The sequence below is a fragment of the Rana temporaria genome, chromosome 2, assembly GCF_905171775.1.
Source record: "Rana temporaria chromosome 2, aRanTem1.1, whole genome shotgun sequence".
NCBI lineage: Eukaryota > Metazoa > Chordata > Amphibia > Anura > Ranidae > Rana > Rana temporaria.
This window is the reverse complement of record NC_053490.1, coordinates 94,563,912-94,581,506: the sequence shown is the minus strand read 5'-3', so window position 1 is coordinate 94,581,506 and position 17,595 is coordinate 94,563,912. Positions and strand designations below refer to the sequence as shown.

The 17,595-nt window shown below is 44.3% G+C and overlaps 1 protein-coding gene across 1 annotated transcript in view; it reads left to right on the top strand.

Annotated features, from left to right (window-relative positions):
• The window catches only part of LOC120929247 (protein mono-ADP-ribosyltransferase PARP4-like), a 136,873-nt gene extending 123,044 nt beyond the window's left edge, over nt 1–13,829 (top strand). The window contains exons 9-11 of the mRNA XM_040340555.1: nt 8,084–8,186; nt 10,545–10,677; nt 13,322–13,829. Coding sequence (XP_040196489.1) covers nt 8,084–8,186; nt 10,545–10,677; nt 13,322–13,493 — 408 coding nt within the window. The 3' untranslated portion in view covers nt 13,494–13,829. The remainder of the gene's footprint in view (nt 1–8,083; nt 8,187–10,544; nt 10,678–13,321) is intronic.
• Nucleotides 13,830–17,595: the final 3,766 nt, after the last annotated feature.

Genomic DNA, 17,595 nt, shown 5'->3' with positions numbered 1-17,595 from the left:
GTTCCACCTCGATCCACTTTTTAGATCTAGAGATCTTGGCAATTGATGGTCACTTCGAGTTTAAGACTTACTTTAAGCCAACTGACCGGAATGGCTATATTCCGGTCGATAGCTGCCATTACCATCAATGGCTGCGATCTGTCCCTCAGGGTCAATTCCTTCGTATGAAGAGAAATTGTACCAGGAGGGAAGATTTTGATTCTCAGTGCCAGATTTTAAAAAAGAGATTCTTGGATAAAGGATACAGAACTCATGATTTGGACGAGGCTATTAACACTGTTTCTAACCTTGAAAGGTCTTCTTTGCTTATGGACAAACCCAAGAAAGATAGGGACGATAGGTTTAAATGGTCCTTCTTCACTGATTTTTCTGTACAACATAATGACATAAAGAAAATACTCAATAGACACTGGAAGGTCCTCCGTAGTGACAAGATTCTAGGACCCTCCTTACCTGAAAGGGCAGGTGTAATTTTCAGGGGAGCAAAATCCGTACAAAGTGAAATTGCACCCAATGTCATAGATCCACCAAAAAAAGTTGTATTTTTTCCAGAAACTAAAGGTTACCATCCCTGTCGGAAGTGCAACCCATGCATTGTCAATGTTTTGGGCCGACGGAGGACGGATACTTTTGTTTCCACTGTAACCAACCGCACGTATCAGATGAAGCATTTTACTACATGTTTCACTAGCTATATAGTGTACCTGATTACATGTCCCTGCAAGTTGCAATACGTGGGCCGAACCATTCGCAACTTTGCCATTCGAGTGAATGAGCATTTGGGTAAGATTAGGAAGGGCTGCCCCAAGCACACAGTCTCCAGACACTACTTGGAATGCCATGCGAAAGATCCTAGGGGTACCTCTTTCCAAGTTATCGATAAATTTGTGCCTCATTGGCGGGGTGACTCCTGTGTGAGGGGGGTCTCCCGCTTAGAGACCTTCTGGATACATGAACTTAGGAGCTACACGCCCCACGGCATGAACGTTGACTGGGATGTCAACTGTTTCATCAACCGGGCGTGAGCTCCTAAGTATCATGTTTCTCCTTTTTTTGAAAAGGTTATCTCAAAAGCCACAGATTTCAGTGCCCCCCGGTTTCGACATGCGTCCCTCTATTGGGCCTTTGTGACGTCCATGTCTGATTCTGGTGTGCACTGAATATCTAATATTAAGTTTCACCATTAAACATGTAGTCCATCTAGGCACTTTCATCGTTTTTATTTGGATGCCCACTGACACAAATTATTTTTGACGTGCGTCCATTCATTGGGCTGTTGTGACATCCATGTCCTATTCTGATGTGCACCGAATATCTAATATAAAGTTTCACCATCAAATATGATTTCCATCAAGGCACTCTCACTGTGTTTATTTGGATGTCTACTGACACAGATTATTTTCAAACCATTTTTTGTTTCTTGCATCAATGTTTTGCCATCCTACCCTTCGAGTGTCCCCCAGAGCTGAATTGTCTCTATTAGCCCTCGGCTGTTGATACACCCATTTGATTGGCTCTCCGATTATGACGTTATCACGTAATTCGCTGTACGTCCGGAGCTTTTGTTCATTTCCCTAGACTGATGGTGTTTATGTCACATGACGAGCGCACGTGGTGTCGGCGGTAGTTCAGTGGGCGGCCGTGCTGTCGATTCGTCGTCACCGCGCCCGTTCTCTGCACCTCACGTCGGATCGCTGATGCTTGTCAGTCATCGACGATCCTCTCTGTTAATAGGTTGCGATTTGGGGCCCTCCCCCTCCATTAGTCTTCAGTATACGGACCTGACCTGGGGGCGCCGCTGTGGCTGATGACAGCGATTGGACGTTTATCGGTTCGCGTCACCGGCCCCGCCCCCTAGCCTTCTCCGTTGTCCTCCAATCATGTAGGGTGTCCCCTGTACACTGATACACGCTCCGGATTGATTTCCAGGAGCTGTGTATTGTGTTAGCTCAAGTTCTGGGCTTCTGTGCGTTTTTTTATATATGTTGGTGCTGGAGAGTGTGTGCTTCTTCCAGAAGGGGTGATGTGTTATGGCTGGCGGCGGATTGCAGCTTCCAGTTGGACACTCAGCATTGACATGTTTTAACATATACTGTGATAAACGGTTTGCTACACAAATAGTTGGTATAAGTCAAATTTTACCCTCTGCAAGCCATTTTTTATATTTTTGTGCTACATATGTGCATTTTTATTTAATGGTTTTATGATGTATACTTGTATGACATGTTTTGCATATGTAAAATACGCATCAGCTTATGCCATGCATTACCATGATTGTTTAACTTCCTGTCTCCTCCCTCCCTGGGGAGGAGCTTTGGATTGTTTGGTACATATAAATTTAGCAGTGTGGGGGTACAGATACATGCCCCTGTTGATGGCTTAGAGCCGAAACTAGTCGGGTAACATGCTTAGTACCCCATACTGCCTTTTATAACTATTCACGTGATTTTATTGTTTAATTTTTTTACAAATAAAGCCTTCACGGTTTTTTTTGACCTGCACCATTGGAGCATTTTTTTTCCTTTCCACACATGCTGTGTTGATCCATGAGTCATCAGCCCTGTCCATTTGGGTTTCTGTTCCTGAGAGAGGTATCTGACAAGATCGGTTCCATCGTTCCAGTTGGAGAGACCATCCCACAGATCCATCCGTACAGAGCCCAGGGTCCGCTGTGACCACCATGCTGTATATCCGACTTGATGTTAGTACTAACATGCAAGTCCACCGTAGCTGGTAAGAGTATCCACCCTCTTTATGATTTTCTGAAGATTGTTACAGACAAGCCATGACTGCTACTTTCTTTATCTGAACCAGCATTACGTTTGAAGTGTTTTATCCTTCCACTGGGAAGCATACCTATGAACTGTTTCCATTTGTTCATTGAACTTTTCATTGTTCATTGCACCTGGTCGGTGTTTCCATTCACCTGTTAGGTTATACACACATGGACTCATTACAAGCATTGCCCCCATGCTGAGTGAATTCCCATTCACATTCCTCACAGTCCTCTGTTGTTCTCACTTCCAATGATATGTGATTTTGGCAACATTTTTCCACTCAATATCAACTTTATCAGTGCTTCTACTGTGCCTGATCTTTTTGTCCATATTTGTCTATTCATCTAACGCTACGTGTCCATGTCTAAGTGAGATTTGTCACCCAATTGAAACACTGTAAGCACCTTTAGAATAATACAAATGGGAAGTATAATTGCAATGATAAATGGTTACATAGTATAGCAGTCAAAGTGTAAAGATAGGGCATAGATAAAAGGTGTACACATTTTATATGTATGTGTGTGTGTGTATATGGAGACCTAAGGCACATACGTCAAGTGCCTCAGCCACATAAACCCACTGTTAATAAAGCATTCTTAAGGCTCATGAATGAATGAATGAATGAAAAATTTATATAGCGCGGCACGTGCGAACTGAATCGCCTCTGGGCGCTTGTTGTTTGTGTCTCATGCCTTTCAGAAAAGCAGGGTTTTGATCTGCCCTCTGAAGGACAGGTGGTCTTGCTCCAACCGAATGCTGGTTGGTAAAGCATTCCAAAGCCTGGGGCCCTGGAAAGCAAACCTTCTTTCTCCTTTGGACTTGTATTTGGTTTTAGGAACCTTGACCAGATTTTGGTCGGTGGATCGCAGAATGCGGTTGCAATTGTGCGGTTTGATCTTGTCGCATAGATATCTAGGAGCCTTCCCATGGATGCACTTATGTGTCAGGCAGAGTGCTTTAAATGCAATTCTGTCTTTCACTGGCAACCAGTGAAGGGATCTCAGTGAAGGTGAGATTGATTCCCAAGATTTTTTCCCAGTCACCAGTCTAGCGGCCGTATTCTGTACGACTTGAAGACGAGCGATTTGGTACTTGGGTAGCCCGAGGTAAAGGGCATTTGCATAGTCCAGTCTGGAATTCACGATTGTTCCCACCACGACTGCTACGTCTTCTTTGGGGATAAATGGAATCAGTCTGCGTAGTAGGCGCATCAAATGGTGCGCCCCGCTGACTACTGACCCTATTTGTGCGTCCATTGTCATGAAGGTGTCAAACGTGACTCCCAGACTTTTGACTTTGGAGCTAGGGGAGATGATTTGTCCCAGGATGGGAGATGGTGTCCAGTTTGTTGTCGGTTGATTCTTCCGACTGGCATCGAAGATAAAGAGTTCTGTTTTAGCGCTATTGAGTTTGAGATAACTATTAGTCATCCAGTTTTCTATTGAAGAGAGACATTTCTCTAATCTGAGATGATGATCCTTTTTATGGCAGATGCGAAAATACAACTGCGTGTCGTCTGCATAAGAGTGATAGAGTAGTTCTTGGCTACTGATAATATCAAAGAGAGGACGAAGATAGATATTAAACAGCACCGGTGACAGGGGGGATCCTTGGGGGACCCCACATGGCACCGTGCGTTTTTCTGACGTGAAGGATCCCAGTTTCACTGTTTGTGATCGGTTTCCGAGAAAAGAGGAGAACCATGGTAAGGCATCTTCTGAGACTCCGGCGACTTCTGTTAGTCGTCTCAGTAGCAATTTATGGTCTACTGTGTCAAAAGCTGCGCTTAGGTCCAGCAGAACCAGGAGACACAATTCTCCTTCGTCTGCGGCCTCGAGCGCATCGTCCCATATTTTCAGTAAGGCCGTTTCAGTACCGTGTCCGGGACGGAACCCGGATTGATATGGATCGAGTAGGTTGTGGGTGTCCAGATGCTGTTGCAGCTGATTTACCACCACTTTCTCCATTATCTTGGACAGAGCATTTAGACCTGTTATGGGACGGCGGTGAGTTGGGTCCATAGGATCCAAATTAGGTTTTTTCAAGATCGGCAGGATTGTGCCCTCTTTCAGCAGGGAAGGCACTATGCCTTCCTTAAATGACTGATTTATAAGCTGCGTGATCGGAGGCGCCAGGATGTCGGCACATTCCTTCAGTAGCTTGGTGGGAATGATGTCATTGGGTGCTGTGCTGTTGCGCAGCGCACCAATGAATTTTTTTGTGGTATCGATGGAGATGGGTTCCAAAGTGAACTTAGTTGATTGTAGAGGCGTTCCGTCGGTGTTTTGATTGAAGAGGGGGCTGAGTGGAGTATTGTTTTGCCGAATACTTACCCGAATTTTTTCAATTTTGTTGATGAAGAAATCCGATAGTTCATTGCAGAACTCTTGGGTGTCTGAAGTGGGGACTTCAAGACATCCCGGATTCATGGTCTGGGTGACCATCCTGAAGAGTTCGCGTGGGCGATTCATTGCGCTGTTAATCACCATGGAAAAGTGAAGTTTTTTGGCTTTGAAAATTTCCTTGTGATATCGTGTTGTTACTGCTTTGTAGAAGTTGAGGCGGTCTTCTGAAGGACTTCTTTTCCAGGCGGCTTCCGCCCTTCTGCGCTCTTGCTTCAATAGCGACAGCTGGTTATTGAACCAGCTGGACTTTTTTGTCCGGCTGCGGAGTTTGCGCTTTGGTGCTGCTAAGTCGGCTGACTGTAGCAGAGCTGCATTTATGGCATCCAAAGTATCTGAGGCTGCTAGCTGAGGAGGAATAGCCCCAATTCGGTTTCCCAGGGTAGATCTGAAGAGTTCTGAGTGGAGCTTCTTCTGAGATCTAGCCCATTGTATTGTCACCGGCTTGGGTACTTTCATGACTAGTGGAGTTCTGGGAATTATGAAGCTAATTGCATGGTGGTCTGTCCATGGCAAAGGTTCATTTCCCAAAATGTTTATTTTCAGATTTTGTCTGAAAATTAGGTCGAGTGTGTGACCTGAAGCATGCGTGGGTCCGCATATAAGTTGCTGAAGTCCTAATCCTTCCAGGTGGTCGATGCAGGCCTCCGCGATGGGATCCTGTGAGGAGTTGGCCCACAAATTGAAATCCCCGAGCAGCAAAAGATGATTGCTGTTAAGGGAGTAAGTGGAAATGAACTCCGTTAATGCTGAAATCAACTGCGATTTGGGCCCAGGGGGCCTATAGCAGAGGAGAATGTGAACGGTCTCCTGAGAGTGAGCTTGAAGTTGAAGCGTAAGGGTTTCCATAAAAGGTAGAGGATTTTGAAGGACCGGTTTAGTGATTGCAATATGAGACTTATGAATCACCGCCAGGCCTCCTCCTCTTTGCCCTATTCTATTTTCCGTAAGGATGCGATAATTTTCTGGCACCAATTCTCCGAGAATGGTGTTGCAGTCGTCTGACAGCCAACTTTCTGTGATAAAGAGGCAGTCTAGATCGTTTTGTAGTAAGAAATCATGGATTTCTGAACGGTGTTTAACTGCCGATCTAGTGTTAAGCAACGCACATGATATGTGCTTGAGCTGTGTTGAATGGTTGAGATTTTTGATGATCGATCGTCGATCGATTCTCAAAAATTGATCTGTTTTTAAGCCTTTTGTGGTGACGGCAGGTAATATTGTTGCGAATTGTCTCAGACCCCAAATGGTTTCCGCAGAGTATCGCAGTTTAACCATTGTTGCCAGTCACCGTGAGGGGGGGTGCGGGTGTTTGGTGAGAGAGGATTCGGAGAATCCTCGCTCTCAGCAATCCTTGGTCCAGAGGAAGGCAAAAAAACCCTGGGCAAGCTGGCCAATGTGCTGCGGCAGGGAAAAAAATTCCTTCCTGATCCCTAAAGGCGATCGGCTCAAGCCCTGGATCAAAGACTGATGACTTAATGAGGGGAAAAGGGGGGGGGGATGCTGGGTGTCACTGTTGCTGGGGTGCACCAAGAATGGCCGCCAGGCAAAGACACAGGACCCAGGCTGGGGGGGCAATCAGGTAGGTAAGAAAATGATTCCACCGATCTGGTTGCTAACAGGGGGGTGGAGGGGACCTCTAGGGGTGCAGGGGCGATAATCAAAGGGAACTGCACTGTTGGTGGTAGGTGCAGGGAGAAACGGTCGGAGCGCCGGTAGGCCGCGGCTGAAGCCGCGGACTTTCCTGAGGCGCGGCGGCCGCGAAAAGTAGCAGGCTGGCGCGGGCGTGTAAAAACGCCAAAAAGCGCCGAAAATACACCCAGGGGGGTGTCTGGGGGCCACCACAATCGTGGGTGGCCGTGCTAGTGGGGATGCCGAGGAAAAAGACGGAAATAGAGAGCCGCAGTGTGGGGTCTGTGTGACGGCTGCCCTGAGAAGGACGGCCGTCAGTGGTTCCCCAGGATGGTAGGCCCTGAGAGACAGGGTCTTACCTGCGGAGAAAGAAGGAGTCCACGAGGAGAGGAGAGAGCTGGATTCCTGGTTCCTAGGAGCTGTTTCTTGTGCAGCACAGGTAATGGAAGTCTGCCTAGTTTCTGACTGCCAGGTATGGGTGGGAGCAGGCTCGTAAGCGGAAGGTCCGAAGCACCATACACACAGTCAGACATCCAACAAAATTTCCCTTGGATTTTTTTCCTAATTGATTTGTCCGGCCACACCCATAGCATACACACAGTCAGATAATGAAAAAAATGAATATTACCGCGCTTATCAGGGGAGAGGGGAAGAGGGGTGGGGAGGGGTAAGGGTACAGCTGCGGCACTGAAAGGTGTATCAAACCATAAATACTTTATAATAGGGAGGGTAGTGCTGCGCTAATGGGTGGTGGATGGGTGGGTGTATGGACAAGTGGGGGAAGGGAATGGAAGATGGTATAACTGAAAGTAGGAACAGTGTAACCAAAATAGCATAAACAAAAGACTGATCAGTGAACAATACTGGTGCAAATCATATAACTCCACACACAGTCAGTCTTTTCTGCAAACTTTTCTAAAACTTTCCTAACATCACGTGTTTTTTTTGCTATTTTCTGCTCTTTACCGCCACCCTTTGGTTAACTTCTGCTATTGTTTGTTGCTTTTAACATTGGTTCTGAGCATGCGTATTTGCACTTTGTCCAAAAGTTGGTTGGATTGCTGTACACAGTCAGACAAGGCACCATTGGACTTTTGTTGCCGAAAAGTTGGTCCGTTTGCAGACCCAACTTTTAATTGGATGAAACCCGAAAAAGTTGGTCCGATGGAGCGTACACGCGGTCACACAAATTAGAAAAGTTGACGATTTTGAAGTTGGTTGGCAAAAAGTGTGAGCGTGTGTATGGGGCTTAACACTGTTACTTTATTCTAGGAAGGATACTGGATGCTGACTCCACAACTCGGAAAGTTGTTAAACATTGATGTCAGTTATTTTTGTGACAGTTTTCTCCATGAAAGGGGCATCTCTTCTCTAGGTAGGTTCTGAGTACTGCTTTCAGGATTATCTGTATGTATAGTGGTGGGTTTATGCTTTTAAGAACACTGCTGCATGGGCGTCCGCTGAAATTTTTTCAGGGGGGGGCGCTTCGGCAGCAGTGATACACAGTCGCATGTTACCGTTTCTTCGACCGCAAGTGGGGGTTAAAAGCGCGCCCCCACGTTAAAATGTAAAAACACCCCACTGTGCCCCCTGCATCTTTCAAAATCTCTGTCACTACTGTGTACCCCCTCTCCACAACTGCACCTCTGGACCCCTTTACATTACACAGCACCTCACAGCTCTGGACCCCTTTACATTACACAGCACCCCACAGCTCTGAAACCCTTTATATTACACAGAACCCTGCATCACTGGCCCCCTTTACATTACACTGCACCCTGCACCACTGGACCCCTTTACATTACACAGCACCCTGCATCACTGGCCCCCTTTACATTACACAGCACCCTGCATCACTGGACCCCTTTACATTACACAGCACCCTGCATCACTGGACCCCTTTACATTACACAGCACCCTGCATCACTGGGCCCCTTTACATTACACAGCACCCTGCATCACAGGACCCCTTTACATTACACAGCACCCCTTTTCCTTGACTGAAACACTACACTATATTGACAGTACATTTATTTCAGGTCTAAAAGAGGAACCTTTTGGAATGAGGGACAAATGGATTTTATTCCAGAAGAGGGACAGGCACTCTAAATAGGGGACAACTAGAAACGATGCCATAGGCTACAACTCTGTGTTGTGTTTGCTCTGCGTTTCCAGACTTGCTAAAAACACATCAGAAAATAGTCTAGTGTTACCTGTGGCAACAGATGTTGGAACAAACAAAGCACAGGCCTGGTTAACGATATAAAGCGGCGCTCCCCTCCCTCTGTCCTCCGGCGCTCGTATCGTATGTCACGGAGATGGGTCTGTGTGCAAGGTCCCGCCCCCTAGTTCGGCTTGTGTGATAGGCGGAACACTAGAAGACTATCAGACGAGCCGAACTAGGGGGGCGGGACCTTGCACACAGACCCAGATCCATGACATACGATACGAGTGCCGGAGGACAGAAGGAGGGTAGCGCTGCAGTCGCCGCATAAAGCGACCCCAGGGCCAGTTCGGCCCTACTCCTGGCTCTCCCTGTCGATTCCAGGGGGGGCAAATGACCCCCCTTGCCCTATGGAGCGGACGCCCATGCACTGCTGTATAATTGACTTCCTGTGTGGTATATTGTACCATAAGGACTTCTTCATATATATACAGTACACATAGTAAAGCTGTGTAATAACATAGTGACAACTTGACCCAAAAATATTCTCCCAAAAACTCACTTGGAGTTCTTTGTAACAAACCCTACCTCCCTTCCCTACAACATTCCCTTCTGCAGTGTAGACTGAGTTAATATGTACATGTTTTCATTCCTTTTAATTGGTTAGGATTACTGATGTGTAGAGAAATGTAATTTCCCTAAAATGTATTTGAAAATAAAATTTTGATGAAATCCATTGAGGAAGGCAAAGTTAACCTCTTCCGCACCGCCCGTCCACAATGTACTGCCTGCTTCCAGGTTAAGGGTGTGCACCGCTCCCACACCGCCCCAAAGATGCTGCTTGCAGGACTTTTTTTCCTGTCCCGCAAGCGCACCGCCCCAGTGTGAAAGCACTCTGGCTTTCACACTGGGGAGGCTTGAGAGGCAGTTTTCAGGTGCTTTACAGGCCCTACATTTAGCGCTAAAACGCCTGTAAACTGCCTCCATGTGAAAGGGGTCTTACTGTGAAGAAGCCTTTGCATATGTGTAGGTGAAATCTTTTTTCCTCCTCTTTTCCTCATCATGTTCCATGCCAACAGATTTGCATGCACCACATTGGATCCCTTCCTCTCTTATTGCTATTGTATAGGGGATTGCAAGAGGCCGATGCAAAGTCATATTTAAATTCTTACACTAGCTGTATATCATGTAATGATTTAATTGTACACACATTATCATGTAATGATTTAATTGTACACACATTAATTTGTGCCCTTTATACCAGGATTTCACCTTTAGGCTGGGTTCCCACTATTGCAAATTGGATGTGGGTTCCTTGCATCCAAGTTGCAATAGCAGGAGATTTTGAGTGGCTCTCTATGGAGCCGGTTCACATATCTCCTCTGTGGCTCCAGTGCAAAACTGCACAGGAGCCCTGTGCATCTTTTGGTCCATTTCAGGTCCAAATTTAGCCAAAAATTTGTGCTGAAATTAGTGAACGTGGACTCACCGGACCCCTGCTGTGAGCAACATGCAAAAATAGTGTCAACCTAGCCTTAACCTTTTATGCCCCTTATTTTTGTTTTAAAGGTTCAAGAGGAAAAGAAGAGGTCATGAAGTTAATTGCCACTCTCCTTGTACTGCAAATTATTCGTACTTATAATCTTCTGAGTGGCATCACATTCAAGACTTTAATGAAACTGGATCAGTGTGACACTGCAAGGTATATCTATGCAAACTTTAATCACAATTAACTGCACAAATATTTTATATTTCAATGTTCAAACCACTTCTATTATTGATCTCTATGACATATGCAAGTAACATAATATATTACTGCTCTTAGCCTTTCAAAGACTGATAAAAGAAGATGCTGGCAAGATGAATCATACTCAGTATCCCACCCAATATTCATATAGCTTTCTGTGACAGTGAGAATTCTAGTTACTCCCTCCTGACAGATTCTAAAAACCATTAGTTCCATATTAACTCCTCTCTTAGCCATGCATCCAACCCAATTTTGGGCATTTTTCTGTTCTGGATAGGTGTACTTTTCTTAGATGTACTGTACGTTCTCTGGAATTTTATTAGAATGCTTGACCATTCCTGGGACATCACCAAATGGCAAATAATATCTTTGAAATGGGACAGTGTTGGAGCACAAAGGTTCCTGCTGTTTATTTGCTGTGATATGTACTAAGCAGATATTCCTGTTTTTTTTTATTACATTTTTTTTTCTGTGGATAACTAGGAGCAATAGAGCTGAGCAGAGTTGAGCTTAAAGAGGAGCTCCAGGCTCCTTCAGAAACAATTAAAAGTCAGCAGCTACAAATACTGTAGCTGCTGACTATTAATATTGGGGCACTTACCTGTCCAGGAATCCAGCAGTGTCCTCACCCAAGCCGATTATTCAAACGGCTATCAGGTGCTGCCGCTGCCATCTTGACTAAGGGAAACTAGCAGTATAACCTTGTGGCTTCACAGCCGGTTTCCTACTGTGCATGCACGAAGCACGTTGCCCTTACCGAATGGGCCGGGTGCAAAGGGAAGGGGTGGCGGGACTTTTAGCTCAGTTTGCCACAGCAAACTGAGCCAGAAGTGGGAACGGGTACCTGTCAAAACTAGGTCCCCGCTCCCCCCCAAAAAGGTGCCAAATGTGGCAGCAGAGGGGAGGCAGTCAAGCAGAGCTTCCCCTTCTGGGGCGAGCGGCCTCTGTAGACAATGCGACGTACTGGTAGGGAGTGCACATGTGCGCCCAGCACCCGCTGTGATTGAACACAGCGGGAGCCTGCCAGTAAGTCCCAGGAAATGATTCGCGGCCGGGACCTGCTGATCAGCTGTGTGCAATCACAGTCCAGAGCTCTGTACAGAAGGAGAGGTCTGTCGGTTTCTGAGAGCTATGTTAGTAAAAGCAGCATACTTCACACACATTACACATAGTAAATACCACCAAAAGAAAACTCTATTTGTGTAAAAAAAAAAATTATTTAAATTTTGTTTGGGTACAGTGTTGCATTACAGCGCAATTACCAGTTAAAGTGGCACAGTTTCGAATAGCAAGTAATGGTCTGATCTTGAAGGGGGTAAGATCTTCCGGAGCTCAAGTGGTTAAAGAAGTTCTTTGGTCACAGCATACACTTTCATTTATAACATTAGCATTGTAATAGCAATACAAACCATAGTTATTTTTGAGAATCCAATATAAGCTTACTTGCCTGCTGGCCATCTCTTTCCACAATTTCTTGTATTACTTGCATGCTTTGTAGCTTCTCCTCTGCTATTTACTTTCAATTTCTAAGGACTATGGGCTCCATTCACAAAAGCATCTTGCAAGCGGTATATACAGCATAGGTGTCCAGACACATTTTGCCTAAAAATCGCATTTGATCCTGAAACTGTCATATCACTATACCGTTTTGCAATATTTACCGCAAAATGCTTAAACTCTCTGTAAATACTGCACGAGCAGGCATTAAAGTAAATTCACAGAAGGAAATACATAATTAAATGTATGCTAGGCATGCAGTATTTAAAGAATGTGGATTAAGAATTCTCTCCAACCAGCTTTTAGTTTACTTCTCCGCTGGGATGTAAAGTACCGACCAGTTGCCATTGCAGATTTTTAGGTGCTGCATCGGAAGTTGCATTCATTGTTACTTCACTTCAGGTTTATTTTATGTGTTTGGGACTCTTTAACAGAATATTAATTGATTCACATTGACCGATTCATTTACATGGTTATGTGTTTTGTATGATTATTCAATAATGTGTTTAAGGTTTGCGTAATCTCCTTTTTTTTCTTTGTATGTTTGTGAATTGAGTATTTCGTTCTTGGAGGTAGCAGGATTCACATACACATGTATGTACCTTTCTTTCACCTTTTTTTTGTATCACATATAATATTGTATTACATACAATATTGATCACATTATCAGTTTGGTAAGCGCAGAATAATTAAACTATATATTAATGATATACTGATGTCTGTATATCTCCTCCTCTTATATAGGGCCAACATGAATTCACTAGAGCAGTAAAAAATTAATATTCTACAATAAACTGCACTATTGCTCTCATATCCCAAATGCATGTTTTACTTTTACAAATAAGGGTGAAAAAAATAAATCGGCAGTACCCCATGGGGTACATGTACCACTGTTATAAAACAAAGGATGATGGGGTGCTACAGTAAATGGTTTCACTGTGGCCATTTACAGGGTAATTTTGCACAGTTCCATAGAATGCAACATGGAATAATCTATTTTAAAAATTAAAAAAGATAACCACATTGCAAAAGTACGGTATTTGATAAAAGGTTTATCAGCCCTTGTGTTGGTTTTTAACACCTGTCTTTTATCTCTTTACAGCAAATCATATCCTGCTATTGAAAAAGCTGTGAACTGGGCAGCTATTACTGACAGACAGTACTCGGGCATCTGCAGCCGACTTGGTTTGGGCAGGGACTGGGAACATGCCACTCTCCAGTTACTAGGCATAGAGTCTCCATCTTCTGACCTCTCCTTGGCTTTATACCATTAATAACCATTATATATATCATTATATTTTTTATTTTTTTTAATTGTTGGAATTATATAGGCAGTTAAGGTGAAGGAATTGTGCATTTTAAAATTTTCTCCTACAGAAACAAAAGATAGTCCATGCGATCTAGCAATCATAACGTAATTTAGCAAGTTGATTTTGCTTAGCAGTAAGAAAATAGAGAATAGTGTTCCCTTTATTTTTAGTAATTAAAATGAGCTGGGGCACAGGCATAGTTAAATCATTAGAGGGCTGCTAGCAAGTAAGGATGAGCTCCAGCGTGTTCGAATGGTAAAATTGCGTGTATACGGCCCATCGGTCTGTTGTCCTCCGGACAAAAATTAGAGAACTTGCTTTAAAATCGAACCGATGGACGGCTGACCATCGGTCAAAACTGATGGTTAGTACACAAAAGCATCGGTTCAAAACCCGTGCATGCTCAGAATCAAGTCGACGCATGCTTGGAAGCATTGAACTTTGTTTTTTTCAGCACGTCGTGTGTTTTACGTTACCGCGTTCTGACCCGATCGGTTTTTGAACTGATGGTGTTAACGCACATTGGACCATCGATCTGCTTCAGCGGTGAACCGATGAAAACGGTCCGTCGGACCATTCTTATCAGATGGGTCGACCGTGTGTACGTGGCAGTTAACAGTTAAGCACAGCTGGCTTACAGTACCTCTAGTTTGGCAAGTTTCTCGCTATTCTTTACAGTCCCAGTGTGTTAATCTATTGGACTTATAGTGTCTTTTTTTTTTGCTTTGTGAGTATGTGTTTGTTTTGGTTTTGAATTCAGTGTTTGGTGGAAAAGGTTGTGGCCCCTAAATGTGTAATGCTGTTAACAGCAAGAAAAATCCCTCATTGCATTGAGTTTAGGTTTCACATGGTTAGCTTTCAGTTTAAAACAATTGGTATGCTAATTAATTTATTATGGTATGAGATTTTTGATTCACATTATAAAGCAAATGAAGGTATATGACTTTGAATGCTGAGGCACTAGCTATTAACGTTTACACCATAAATCTTAACACATGTATCCACTTCAAAAATCAAAAACACACAAGTGAATTGAAATAAAAATAAAATAAACAATTCCGTCATATTGATAGCAGTGAGAAAATGTCCTGTAATCAATCACAGCAATAACATTCCTTTGTTGCAAATTTATATGTCACCACGTGTTTGTTTGTGAACCATGCTCTTCATACCTAAAAGTTCTCCTTTTTTTAAATATGCACCTCCACCTGTACTAAGGGGCTCACCAGATAGCTTTGGGCCACCAGGACCCTCACAGCTTATATAGAATACCTTTATATTGGCATGGGATCAGCAATTATCCAGTTTCACCAGCAGGGAAATCCCAAAATGAAAAAAACAATACCAAATGATCGTGCAGTACGTTTATTAAAAACGTATCCCATAGTAGTGTATGCAGGTGGAACGCACGCTGGCTCATAGATACGAGCGGTGAGGATTTTAAACAAACCAGGTGATTTACATGATTTACACTGGGTGCCACTACACGGCACATGGAAATGTGAGTTTACTGGCTTATGTTTTTGTGGGATAAGTTTTTAATAAACGTACTGCACGATCGTTTTTTTTTTTTTTTTTTTCATTTTGGGATTTCCCTGCTGGTGAAACTGGATAATTGCTGATCCCATGCCAATATAAAGGAATTCCATGTAAGCTATGAGGGTCCTGGTGGGCCAAAGCTATCTGGTGAGCCCCTTACTACAGGTGGAGTGCATATTTGAAAAAAGGAGCACTTTTAGGTAAGAAGAGCATGGTTCATTTATGAACACGTAGTGACATATAAATTTGCAAAAAAGGACTGTTATTGCTGTAATTGATTACAGGACATTTTCTCACTGCTATCAATAGCACAGAATTGTTTATTTTATTTTTTATTTAAATTCACTTGTGTGTGTGTGTTTTTTTTTTTTTTTTTAATGGAATACATGTGTGAAGATTTGTGGTGTAAACTGTAAACTTTAATAGCTACGGCCTCAACATATAAATTCATATGCCTTTTTGGACTTTACCAAAATTTATGGCAGCTGGTTGCTAAAAAATTAGGAGGCGCCATTTCATTTACAGTACTTTATAAAGCAAATTCAAGGCACCAGACCCTGAATGTGCAAAGTTAGTTTATTATCCAGGCATTGCTGTAATCATAGGTGTGCGCCTGGGCACACCCTAATCACTATGTGTGTTATGTGTGCGATTCCCCCTATGGGCACCCCCCCCCCCCGCCCTGCAGTGCTGCTGGCTTCCCTACACTCCTCTCCCCCTGGCTGCTGTGGGGGATGTTTCAGGATAGAGAGCAGGGGAAGTGGCTAGTAAATAGTTCCTTTTTCAAAATAAACACAGTGAACACACTCGCTCACTGTGTTCATTCATAACTGGAGCATAGTAAACTATGTTTACTATGCTTCAGTTTGTGAATGAACAGGGAGCCCCTCAGCACTTCCCATTCATTCACTGCCCCATACAACTGAGGCTGCAGAGAAAAGGGAAAATGTATTATCATACTTACCGTAATTTTCCTTTCCTAAAGGACTCCATGGCAGCCTACGTGTGGGTTAATCCCGTCTCCTCTCCAATGTGATAGGACCCCATACCCATAAAAGTTAACTCACCATCAGCCCCAGTGTTCCGTAACTATCCCGACTCCATAATTTCAGGGTGGGAACTCCGTCTGCCATGGAGTCCATCAGGAAAGGAAAATTACGGTAAGTATGATAATACATTTTCCCTTTTCCTGACTGACTCCATGGCAGCCTACGTGTGGGAAATAACTAGCCAGACCACACGGGTGGGTATGCTGAACAAAAAGATATTTTAATTTGTCCCGTCAACTGACAAAACTGTTAAACCAAAATTCACAGAGGAAAGTGATGCAGGTTCAATGCAATAATGGGACATGAAGGTATTTATGGAAGACCAAGAGGCCGCTCTGCAAATGACATCTGGAGCCACGTGATGAGCTGCCGCCCAGGAAGCTGCCATCTCTCTGGTGTAGTGAGCTGTCACTGCCTGCGGAGGAGCCAAGCCCTTTGCCCTATAAGCCTGCTGTATTGTCTGAACGATCCAGGCTGCGATTGTTCTCGTAGAAGCCTTTTTCCCTCTGTTACTGCCTGAGTGCAGGATAAATAAATGATTGGAGCGTCTAAAGGTGGACGTCATTTGGACATATTCAGTAAGTATCTTGCCCATGTCCAGAGGGTGAGTCTCGTCGGAATCCGGGGACCTGAAAGTAGGGAGGACTACTTCTTGATTTTCATGAAAAACCGACGAAACCTTCGGATTTGAGCCCAGCATGGGTATCAGAACCACTCGATCTGGAAAGAACGTAAGGATCGGCTCTTTGTGACCAAGAGACCCGATCTCTGACACTCTTTTGGCCGAGGTGATGGCGACCAAAAATGCAACTTTGGCTGAAAAGTCCTTTAAGGAGGACGGGGAGGGCCCCGACATACTGAGTCCACTCAAGAAATCAAGGACTAATGGGAGATCCCATTTGGGGAATCTTGGCTTCCTTTGAGGTCTCAACCTTGATGCTCCACGAAAAAATTGCTTGACTAGCAGGTGAGCTGCCCAAGAAATCCCAGAGAAGGCCGATAGTGCCGAAATCTGAACTCTTAACGAGCTTACGGACAGGGGAAGATCTAACCCTGTTTGAAGAAAACTTAGGATGTCTTGGATTTCCGGATTCCTGAAGGATCTGCCTGAAGCCAAAGAGAATTCCACAAATTTAGCCCAAACTCTTCCATACACTCTGTTTGTGCTTGCTCTCCTTGAACTCATTAGTGTGGAGATCACCCTAGAGGCGCAGCCGAGGGATTCCAGCCTTTCCCTCTCAAGAACCAGACCATTAGTTTCATCAGAGCCGGACAGGGGTGTAGGAGTGACCCCTGGGAGAGAAGGTCCGGTCTGACCGGTAGAGGTACTGGGTCCCGATAACTCAACTGGACCAGGAGAGGGAACCATGGCCTGTTCGGCCAGTATGGAGCTACCAGCGTCACTTCTACTTCTTCTGCTTGAAGCCTCCGCAATAATTTCAGGATTACTGGGATCGGGGGAAAGGCATATGCCCTCT